Source organism: Accipiter gentilis, chromosome 5 (assembly GCF_929443795.1).
Source record: "Accipiter gentilis chromosome 5, bAccGen1.1, whole genome shotgun sequence".
Classification (NCBI taxonomy): domain Eukaryota; kingdom Metazoa; phylum Chordata; class Aves; order Accipitriformes; family Accipitridae; genus Astur; species Astur gentilis.
Window position 1 is genome coordinate 40,274,860 of NC_064884.1, and position 12,218 is coordinate 40,287,077.

At 38.1% G+C, this 12,218-nt stretch overlaps 1 protein-coding gene across 1 annotated transcript; it reads left to right on the forward strand.

The window, feature by feature from the left end:
- The first annotated feature begins 9,168 nt into the window (after positions 1–9,168).
- CCR6 (C-C motif chemokine receptor 6) lies at positions 9,169–11,246 on the forward strand. Its single transcript, XM_049800623.1, has 2 exons — positions 9,169–9,258; positions 10,161–11,246. The coding sequence occupies exons 1-2, from the start codon at positions 9,250–9,252 to the stop codon at positions 11,244–11,246; spliced, it is 1,095 nt and encodes a 364-aa protein (XP_049656580.1). The 5' UTR covers positions 9,169–9,249.
- Positions 11,247–12,218: the final 972 nt, after the last annotated feature.

A 12,218-nucleotide genomic window follows, 5' to 3' on the forward strand; every position in this document is an offset into this window, starting at 1 on the left:
TTTAGTCTTACTCAGGCCATGAAGGCCACTGCTGTGGAAAGAGAGGTGACTGGGGCATTCCATGGTGTGGGTCTTTTGTAAAAACAGTCATATAAAGAAAGTACAACTCTAAAAAGAAATCAGGTCAATGAATTCAACATACTCAGGTTGAAATGTCAGTGCTTGGGAGTATAGACTGATGACAGGCTTTGAGAAACTACTTTGGTAGTTATTTCAATGAGACACAAAACAGACAATGAGTGACTGAGTGAGAAAGAAAAAAACCACGCTACCACAACGGGTATGGTCTGACTACAGCATCAAAAACATAGAAATTATGTCAGCGACTGCATATTTAACTCTGCTTTTCTCTTTCCCTTGTGTTTGCAGCATTTCTGATACAGAAACTCACTCGTCCTCTACAGCCTAATGTAAATTAGTCATACATTGGCAGGCAATTCAGCAGAACTTTCTTGTAGGGACCACTTACTTCAGAAGGCAGCAGTTATTTGGAAATATTTTGCAATATTTTGCCTTCTTTGTAGTGATACATTTCATTATAAAAAATTAGCAAGAATCTGGTTTTAAGTCTTTCAATGTAGCTGCTGTGTTAAGTTTGGTCTTACAATGGCATATTGTGTAAACGTTGCAGTAACATGGGCTTGGTTTCATGGATTCATTGACCCAGATGGGATCAAAGAATGTTGTAATAGGTATTTCTGATATGTGTATCTCCACTGGGCAGGGGAGACACAGGAATGAAGCCACTTTCCCCCTCCATGACCTCAGAAAGGACATTTACAATGAAAGCAACCTCTTCCCACCGAGGAAAAGAAAACATCTGGGTGATCATGAATTCCAATCCTTTTCTTGTTTAGGTTTCTGTGACACCTTAGACCATGGAATGACATTACTCATTGCCTACTTTCTCCATCCAAAGCTAGGAAATATAGTCTGATTGGTAAACTCAGACTTTGAAAGAGAATAAAAGCATAAACAACCATATAATAACCATGTGCATCTTGATGCTTTTTCTAAACTGGCATTTTTGCTATACAAACTTCCATCAAAAATACAACAAATTTTTTTTAAAGCTTTTGTTTTCATCAACATTTTTTCCAAGAAAATAAAATATTTTTAACCAGCTTTTCTGAGGCCAGTAATTATCAATGGGAGGATACACTTAGTGCTCTTTATGCTTCTTTCTGGAGGCCAGGCCAGCTAGGAGCTAGGCTGGTTCTAAGAAGTGATGCTGCAGTGAAGCAGAGGAGTGCTCTGAGTATGACTGTGCTCCTCCTTCAGAAATTCCATGTTCAGTGTGAGAAGAAATCACCTCTGAAGCTTTACCTTTTTCACATGACCAGCAAACTGTTTCCCATAAATTTTTTTTTAGTCTCCCTCCATTTTCAAATTAAATAGCAAGTGCCTTTGTGGAAAAAACTGATGGATTGTGAGGTTTTACAAATGCAATCATATGTCTTGGTCTGGGGGTGAGAGCTAAACACTGATTATGCAGTCCCTCTCCTTCTCAAAGTGCTCTGTTTACAACCCTTATCCGTTAAATCTCCCGAGCCCTATTTGCTCCCATGGCAAAACCCCCCTAGAAGGCCTTAGGAGGGCTCTGTCTTCTCTAACTGGTTTGACAGAGGTGATCAAGTAATTGAAACATTGATGGATGCCAGTCAATGTGAGACAGATGTCAGTGCTGGAATCATGTTATTTCAGTCCCTGACACCTCATAACGCATGAGGAGGGCTGAGTCTGACGCAAGGGGATAGACGGCATCAGGTGGCAGTGAGGCTGAAAATGTGAACAAAAAAGATCAAAGGGGAAGCAAGTGAATGGTGCTACAGAACATAATGTTGGAGAGAAATTGTGAAGACAACAAGAGGTGGAATAGGAGAAATCTAGAAAAGCTGAACAAAGAAAGAGGAAGAAATAGGGAGAACAAAAAACTAAATACAGAAATACCAAAACCAGAAAAAGCATGTTTGACAAGGAGTGAAAAGCCAGATGTGAACGAAAGGAGGAAGGTTTGAAAGAATTAATGATAAAAAAATATATTGATAATATGGGATGATAATGTTAAAAAAAAAAAAAAGGGTAATATGAACAACCTGAATGTAAATATACAGTTTACGTTTTGTAGTCTGAAAGAATGATGGAGAGACCAGACTCTCAGCTGATGGCCAGATTTTTGAATCAGAATAGACTGATCTAAATTTAACTGAATGAACATTAAAGCAGGATGGACCAGCATGGGTATGTGCATGCTGCCTTTCTTTGAGAATTATGAAAACCCCAAATCCTGAGTCATTCCAGAAGAAACATGGATTCTGGAATAACTCAGATGGTGGTTTTGTTTTCCTTATCTTTCAATATTTTCTTTCCTTAATTAATGGTGGCAGAAAACTCACATGTGGTGAGATTTGAGAAACCACAATAACCATATTAGCTAAACGAGAGTAGATTTCCTTTCAGAGCTCTAACATATGAACAAAAACTAACTACATGTGGGGGCTTCATTTGCATAACATGCAGATTTTCAAATAGCTGTGTTAAAAAGAAAAAACCCTTTCCACTTGTCACAGCGTGAAGGTGAAGCACAAAACATCTGCAAGGAAGGCCGCCTGGGCTTTGTAACTGGGTTAAAAGAAAACGTGCTGAGAAGGTAAGTTGGACTAGTTGCCTTGTATTAACTTTGGCATTCACCTACATGGTGAATTCTTCACCTTCTGAAAGACGGTTATTCATGCTGAGTATTGAATATATTACAGACTAAAAGCATGAGATACATTTAAACTAGAAAACAACTGAATACGGAACAAGATGAACAATAGTTTTTGTAATGGATAAGCTAAAATTCTGATTTATCTTTTAATTAACCATTAAAATTCTGATTTATCTTTTAATGACTCTCATGCCATGAAATAGTGTTGGTAATATTAAGCTGCATCACAGACTAGTCTGTTAGTACTCCAAAAGTAGGTTGTTGTCTGAGAGAGACGCTGGAAGCTGTTACTAGCAACAGAAGTGCTTGTTTGAGTGTGGACTACAATCATCATGGACTTGGTTGGTGATTTGAAGTCACATTCATTCTTGGAATAGAGAGGGAATTTCTACTGCTATTATTTGATGCTTACATGACTGCCACGGGCTACATTTGTCTTTGTGTAATGAAGTTTGCTTTGCAAGACACAGACCCACCTCTTCAGTTGCAGGGTTATGAGAAAGAAGCACTTAAAAGGCCCACACTGAAATGGCCCACAGAGAAATATCAGCAAATTCCTTTACCAACATAGAATGTACTCCTACTCTGAATTTTCTGTTTTTAACAGGATTTCAGCCTATGTTTCAAAATGTCAGACATTGTGAGCAGAATCAGTGGTTTGCTTCAGACAGCATTTAGGCAGAAAGTGAGTTCTCTGTAAACAGGATCTAGGCTGTCATATATAGCTATGTTATTACAAAAAGTATGTGCACCTCGACTTATCAAGAGTAAATGTATTATTCCTTGCAGCACTTGAAAGATAGGAGATTTTAAAAAGCAGCCTGTATTTTCTTTCCAAAAAAGTCCAGAAAATACCTTATGTGTCTCATCTGAAGCCCAAATCAACTTAATTTGATGGTTTCCATTACTACATTTTGACATGCAAATAACAGCAAGTTAGCAAAACACTACAAAAATGCCATTTTAAAAAAAGTAAAAGCCCCTCTTAGCAAAAGTTAAAAGGGTAGCCTGAAAACTTTGATAGAAATTGTTATGAATTATGAAATAAATATTATAGTGGAAAGTACTTCACTATTGTGATTAAGGATGTCTCGAAAGATTCACAAGGTCTAGGCATCTTGCCAACCATCTTAATGTAGAATACTAAAATAACAGTGCAGTTGCTTAGTACTTTCCACCACATCGTTGGTCATGCACCCTGCCCACTCACCCCCCTGCCTCTGTGCTGCCCTCTCACGCTGACCAACATCTCAGCATTCCTTGCTCATCTTTATAGGCCAATGAAAACATAGGTGTCCTTCAGCAAGTGCTGCAATTCACTAAATCTGGACTGCTTCAGACAGTTAGGATACATTGCTGAGCATGGTGGCTGCTAGAGAATACAAAAACTGTCCCACAGACCAAAAGTCCATTCAATGCCATGTCCTACTTCTGAAGATAGCCAGATGCAGACACCTGGGGAGAAGAACATCTGTCTCATGACTTGTTCTTTGATATCCTTGCAGCTTTCAGGAATCTGTCTTTTGAGCATTGCTGCACCCTGGTCCTCTAACTGCAGCTGCTAGCTTGATTTGTCAATAGAAACTTAAAATGGAGACAACAACCTTACTCGTCTGCTGCAATTGTTTCTCTTGGCCTTCTCTCTTTACATCTACTTCTCTGCACTGACACTCACACATCTTCATTCCTCCATGTAACTGGAGTTTACCAAACCATATTTCAAATGCTCTACTACTTTATGGATTTAATCATAACCTTCCCCAGATCTGTGATGGCAGGGAACAGTTTATTCCAAACAGCAATAAGGAGGCCAAATTAATCTTATAGTGAGTCCATTGAAGTTATATGAGTCACAACCCAGATAGATTTCACACTTTTTTTGCTTTGTATGCATCAGACAGCGAAGACTGTTTTTCAGCAGTAACAATCAAAACATGCATGCACTGTGTCCACATACGCACACATGTATAGGAAAAAAATGAGACTCGCATTTCAGGGTTTTTAAGTATCTCTGTGTTGTTCTATGCAAATATGTTGGGATTTTGTCATAGCTGAAGTCCGGATCTTGGTTCCTATGAAAATCAGCCACTGAGAAAATGAAATGTGCCTGCTTAAATGATTATGAACCATTACGACATGATACTTCAAATCTACCAAGTCACGTTTTGACACAATGCAGCGTTTTATTTCATTCACTGGGTATGGTTAGGGGAAAGCAGCGCCATACTTAGGCTGCTGGGGAGCCGCTGCTATTGTGATATGCTCAGTTTTGGAAAAATAGTTGAGCATGACATATATCATCCTGCATTTCTTCAGGTCCAGCATTCTATTAACTTAATCATATCTTACAAGGCTGCCTGTTTTAATGCCACCTGCTGTCTCTAATGAGATCACAAGCTACAACTGAATGTTCATACACACAATTTCTAAAATAAATAAGAAAGAAATTTGAAGGTTTTTTTAACTAGTTTTTGTTTTTCCTGCTAATGCAAACATCTAAGTTGTCATCGGAAACTAAGGTCTGGAAAAGAAACATTTATAGCTTTAAAATTCAGGAATCATAAAATGAAATATTTTCATGTCTAGTTCCAGCTAACTTTAACAACAGACCTGAACAGCTTGCACACAAAGAAAAGGTTTGTGCCAAACAGGCAAATAGAATTGCATTTTCCTTCTTTATCTGGTCATTTGCATATATTTTTAGCAGTTTTAGCAGTTTAGACAAAACATTTGGATAATGTGCACCTTGACATAGATCAGATTATTAATTTTTCTTCAGAAGACAGCTATTATTCAATCTGGTAATTAACACTTGTCTCAGTTTTGCGGTTCTACTGTAAGTGATCTTGTTTATTTGAATTATTAATGATTAAACTGCTCATCCGCATCACATTAAGTGCACTCTTTGCAAAAATAGGCAAAATTCAGGAAGTGTTCTGAGCACAGTGAGAATTAACACCCCACTTTTTATCATTCTAATGCTAGCTTGATTATTTAAAAAATAATATCATTACATAGGTAGCCTAATTAGTAAATTAATTGCCTCCAGCTTGCATGTTTCTAGCACAGATAAGGTTAAAAGTTTTCCTTTACGTAAAAAAGCAGGTTATTGTTATTGCTTGTCAGGAGGAAGTGGTGATAATTTCAATTTAACTCTGTACCTTTAACTAATGCTGTTATTTCTTGTTTTTCCAATTAAAGTGCACTCCTGTTGAGGCTGATGGTAAATCTGCTTGAGGCAGCCGCAGAAGACTGTTACAGAATCACACATCCTCTTTCACCTGATCTTCAGACAATTTTCAAATCTGGTAAGTACTAAAATAAAAGAGGTAATCTGTAATGTATGTATGTGTGATGAATGTATTAAACCGAACACGTAGGTAGCAGTGTACTTAAAATGGTGGCCAATGCTTAAAAAATACTTACTGGTTCCCTCCAAGTACTGAGAATTTTTTTCCTTATAGAAATGTGTCTTTTTCCTGAGGTCTTTCTTTATCCATTTTCTTTTGCTTCTATAATTCAAATAATGTATTCATATTTAAGATTGTAGTTTAGTCTTACTTTTGAGCACTCACATATTGCTTTCATAGTGAAAAGAAATATGGTAATGTGGATAAAGTGGAAAAATAGTAAGCTAAAAAATGCAAGGCTTATATAGTTAATATTCAGAACATGAGTATGTTTGTGTTCACATGCATAGACATGTGCCCATATGTTGTATATAAACAATGTTAGAACACCCCCCCCTCCCTTATATATATGGAAATTGATTTTTTTATAATCACCTAATACATTAATGCTAAATAAAGCCATAAATATGCAGACTATAAATTAAAAAGGTGCCTATTGAAAGACTGTTAGAAAGATTTAAATTGAAAAGAAAATTGTGTTTATAGGAGTTTTGATTCAACTTCCTTTGCAGCCAGTGCATCTTCTTCATAACTTCAGTGAATGCTGTTTCAAATTCAGAAAAGGAAATCAGCTCAAGAGATTTAAACCAGGTCTTAAATCGGATCTCTGCAATTCTGGTTTCAGTTTGAGTCCTTCTCTACTACTTTGATATCAACCATCCTCAAGAAGCTTTTGCTGGACAGTGGAAGTCCTTTTCTGAATAAATGTGTGACTGGTGGTGCCTTTGTGAATTCCTGTAGCATCAGGGAGAGTACGCGGCTCTCCCGTGATGAGTAGTTATTGTTCCCTATAGGCTTTCTGCTGAGCTCTTCTGAGGACTAGAGCGCCCTTCTTCAGTGTTAATCTGAAGAAACCTCCTTTCTTAGCTCTCCTTGCAGGCTGTAGGAAACACCCATGTTCCTTTCTTCTAAATGCCTTCACCCTGTCTTCTTCCTTCTACGTGTTATACTAATGTTTGAGAGTAGCTTTGGGTAAGTGGAATGAAGAGTGACTGTTTTATAAAGAATACATGCTGTCAGGCTCTCTGTATATTTTAACCATGTATGTTCTAGAAAGATATGAATGACAGATACCTAGAAAGATATTTTTCTTGCAACAATATAATAACAGTTTCTAAAATAATAGCCTAGACAGGTGCCCCTTTATTGCTGTCTAACTGAAGAGTAACTGTAGTTGCAGCAAAGTGCAAAGGGTAACAGAAACACCAAGCAAGGGCATGAGTGTCTGTCTGGATGGGGTCACAGAAGGGTAAAGCAGGAGATGGAGACTAGAACTGCTCCAAGATGGGCTAGGGGACTGCAGCCCCAGGTAAACTGTGAAACTTACCTGCTTGGCTTATACATCTTTGCACTTCTGAGAGACACTTTAAATTGTTTAAAGCTTGCTTCAGAAGGTGTTCAAGTGCTTTCAGGCTGTCATATTCCTGCAGCTTCTAAAAATCAGCTTTGAAAAGCCAGCAGAGGAAGATGGAGAGGTGCTTAAAGGTTTATTTAAAGGGCAGGAAAGCCGGAGAAGCTGTGATACTTAAGCAGCATCATATAGTATGGGTCTTTACCCATCTGCAGCCCTCTGTCATGAGCCAGCCTCCCCACATGAGTCAGAGTCTCATCCTTATTATGCTTTTGGTGAGTGTTCAGTCCTTTCCCTCCCCCAACTTCCCAGTTGTATCTGGACCGCATCTGCCCCACTTTTACAGATTATCTGTATCTCTCTCTCTTTCAAAATTCAGGTAATTCCCAAACAGGAAGGATTAGTTTTTCTAGACTTAAATTTGACCCATGTGCACTTCCTAATTAGCAGCACAACTAACAAAAAGCAGAGAAACTCCAGACAAAACTGCCATTCACAGCCTTAGCAAATATGGAACCTCATGCCATCCAGTCCCTGCAACTACTGCATGGCTGGTCTGTGCCACCCTCCCAGTGCAGCTAAAGAAAAGGAGGACTGAACTCACACAGGGGAATGCCAGGGAACTAAATCTCCTGTCTGTGGGTTCCTGTGTGAGTTTAAACAAGTCATTTAAGCCCAGCTTTGTGCATGGGGCCACTAATAGCATGTTCCGCATTTTATCTATCTGCGACTTTAGACTGTGTGATCTGATTTGCAGAAGTCTGAGCCTGGCTGCAACCAGAGTCAGTGGATGTAATGCTTTACATAACTGAAGTCCTTCATAATGCCAAGCACTCTTAAAAGCGATATTGGGGGGGGCAGGACGACAGGTGTCTCAAACTGAACATCTCAAAAGGGTACTTACTGTAATGACTCAGTGCTCAAGTTCATTCCCTGTAAAATAAAGGCATGGTTAAAATAAATCTCCTGAACCACCACAGGGTATTGTCCAAATTAATTAAATACCATTCATAAAATACTTAGGTCTCACAGTGATGAAGAAAATAAATTATTTTCATAGAGTGCAGTCTATAACACAAAGATCTGTGCACTGAACAAAGACAAAACAACACTAGGGCTCAGTCTGTTCACATGTTGTGTACTATCCTTTACACTATAGGAAGCAATCACCCTGGCACTCTTAATTTACCTCAGTAGTGTAATAAAAAAAGAGCAAGTCATGTGATGTTAGGAAGGCTGAGACACACTGATAACATGCTAGAATGAAAAAAGACTTCGAAGTTCTGTATTACTGTTATGGAGTACACTAAGGTAGTGCTGTTTATTTGTTCCATATTTCCCTCAATACGTTGATTGCCACTGTCATACAGAATTTCTGAAAGGAAAATTTCATTTACTTTAGTACATTGTGGTGCAAAGTCAAGGTGAAGTAAGAGTCATATATTTTCATACATTCTTTATTAGATCTATGAATAAACATTCCATACGTAAGATTGTGCTCTTAATCATACTGATACAAACCATCCACTTTCCACAACTGCACATTGTGCTGCAGAGATATGTGATTTGTTGAGATGCTCTTGTGTATTGTTGATATAGTTGAAGTGATGAGATTCTTTGAATACATGTTTTATTTCCAAATGTGTTTTTCTATTTGTTCACATTTCTTTTGCTGGTTTCCCAATCCAATCTACTTTATTTTCTTTACAGGAATCCTTGAGAAAGTATTTTGAACTTCTTCTCAACGTATTTTTCTTTCTGAGAAGTGTACTGCCAAAATGAATTTTGTAAGTACTTAATTGATAAACTATATTAGTACATCAATAAAGCAATGAATCTGGAAGTCCCAGCTCTTTGAGGCTGCTGGTCCGTATGCCCTAATCTCAGGAGTGATTAGCTGAAGTAGACGGTTCTAACAGCAGAGTTCACTGTCAAAGCACACTGTTTATTGGGTTCACACTGTCCTAATGTAACTACAGGTTTGGTGTTTGTGGTGCAGGTAACTGTGTCGCAGGCTAGCCATCCTGGATTGTCTGTCTAGCTCAGTGGAGAGAAGGAATAATTTGGGGTCTTGATTTAGCCAAGCTACGTTAGTAGGAAATGTATAACATGCTAGAGAGGCCTGTTCCCCTCCCTTGATGGTAAAGGAAGTCTAGACCCCTACTTCAGATTCAGACTTTTACTTGACTTTTACTTTACAGACTTGTCTTCTGTGATGGCAGACTAATCCTTTCCGCATAATGTATTTCAAGATGGAAACATTTGGGCTATCCAAGAAGATTATCTCCATGTTCATATTTTAATTAATATTTTATGAAATTCCCTAGTTAGTTCTTAGAAGTCCTCTCTGCAGTATTAAATGCATTTGTAATTGGGGTGTGTGGTTGGTGGAAACAGTGTAAAACAGGTAGCGTTGGAGGAAACAACAGTGATGTGGACTATCTTGAGATGAGTTTGATACAGGCTTGAAGCTGAGACGTGGGAAGGACTGGACAGAAGTATTACAGTTATCATAATGGAAATATTACTTCAATTGCAAATCAGCAAGCCACATAGTACTTGTATACTAATTTTTGAATGATTTCCAAAGTACCCTTTATTTGTATGACTTTGTTATCTATCATCTTTCTACTATATAGAAATTAGAGACGAACACCTATGTGTTAACTGGTGGTCTTCTTTTTTCCAGACAGAGCCTCGTACCACAGATTATCCATATTATTCAGACTATGCTTCTCTAATCACACAACCTTGTTCTAAGTTGGAAGTCAGGAACTTCACAAAAGCATTTCTCCCGGTTGCATATTCGTTGATTTGTATCATCGGCCTAGTTGGTAACATCTTTGTAGTGATGACCTTTGCTTTATATGAAAGAACCAAGTCCATGACGGATGTGTACCTCTTCAACATGGCCATAGCAGACATACTGTTTGTTCTCACTCTCCCACTGTGGGCAGTGAATTATGCTGCTGACAAATGGATTTTCGGTGATTTCATTTGCAAAATGACCAGAGGTATCTATGCAATCAACTTCAGCTGTGGCATGCTGCTTTTGGCCTTCATCAGCGTGGACCGGTACATTGCTATTGTACAGGCAACAAAGTCCTTTAAACTCAGGGCAAGAACGCTTGCACATAGTAAACTCATTTGTTTGGTTGTGTGGGTATCATCAATTTTAATCTCTAGTTCCTCTTTTCTATACAGTGAAAGTTACAGCTTCTTTACCAATGAAACCAAAGAGATATGCGATCACAGATTTGACAGAATGTCTGAAAGCACGATGCTGAAATCACTGCTGCTGTGTCTACAAGTTGGATTTGGATTTTTTATACCTTTCATATTCATGATTTTTTGCTATACGTTCATTGTCAAATCCTTACAACAAGCTCAGAATTCCAAAAGAAACAAAGCAATCCGTGTGATAGTATTAATCGTAGCTGTTTTCTTAGTTTGCCAGGTACCTTATAACATTGTTCTTCTTGTCACAGCCATAAATATGGGCAAGATAGACAAATCTTGTGACAATGACAAAATAATGGCTTATGCAAAATACACCACTGAAGCCTTAGCATTTTTACACTGTTGTGTGAACCCTGTGCTCTATGCATTTATTGGAGTGAAGTTCAGAAGTTATTTTGTGAAGATAATGAAAGACCTGTGGTGCATGAGATACAAGAAATACAATAAACGTGGTTCAAGGACAAACTCTGATATCTGTCATTCAAGACAGACTAGTGAAATTCTGACTGACAATGGATCTTCTTTCACTATATAATACAATTTGAACAACATTATCACTGAAGGAATCTTCACACCAAGCAACCCAAACCAGTGTCACTGTGCCTGTGACAGCAAGTCATTTGGGCTTCTCTGCACCTCAAAGGGAGCTCCCATGATCTACAACTCCTTTCAGGAAAAGAATTAAGATAAAAGAACACTGCTCTGTGGAAAACTGAAATCTTATCCACCTCTCTTAACATTCACACTCTTCTAAAGTGCACTGTCTTAGAATTATCAGGAAAGTGAAGTTTACAGAGGAACCCTCCCTGCTTTCTAAGGAAAAATTGCATCTCACCTGTCCTACATTACTGAAATATCTCAAAAGTACTAAGTAAATTAACTAGGTTATAGCCAACCTCATTCTACTTATATTTATGTTGTTTCTGTTAATTACTTATACCTGGAAATCCTCCTTAAGTGTAGGTCTCAACTGTGCTTTTGTTGCAGACAGGTTGTGCTGTGACAATACCAACCTAAAGCAAACAGAGAAATGAAGAAACAGGCTGAAGGCTGCTAACATAGCTGAGCTTAAGTGTTAGGTCTCATAAATCTTTGCCCAGTTCTACACTCCATCTGCTCATTTGGAGTTGCTTACACCAAGGCTGAGGCTGGTCAAAGCCAACAGTGACATGTCTACTAAAGAGAATATTGGAAAAAAAGAAAAATCTTAATTAAAGAGAACACCGAAATATACACAGAAAGGTTTTCTGGCATCTCCTGAGATTATCTTCTGAACAGAGAATGGGACTTTGCCTGAAACATTCTTCTCTTCATTTGCCATGGGATTCAGGTGCTGGAATCCATCAAAGCTGATAATCTGGTGAACGTCTCTTTGTGAAAAGTTCTTTCTAGCTGAAATTCACACTCCACTTTTTAAAAGGCAACAAACTACACAGAACAGCAATTATTCCAGCACTTTTTGTTGGAACTTGATTGGTGACAAAACATGATGCATTTCTTGGTATGT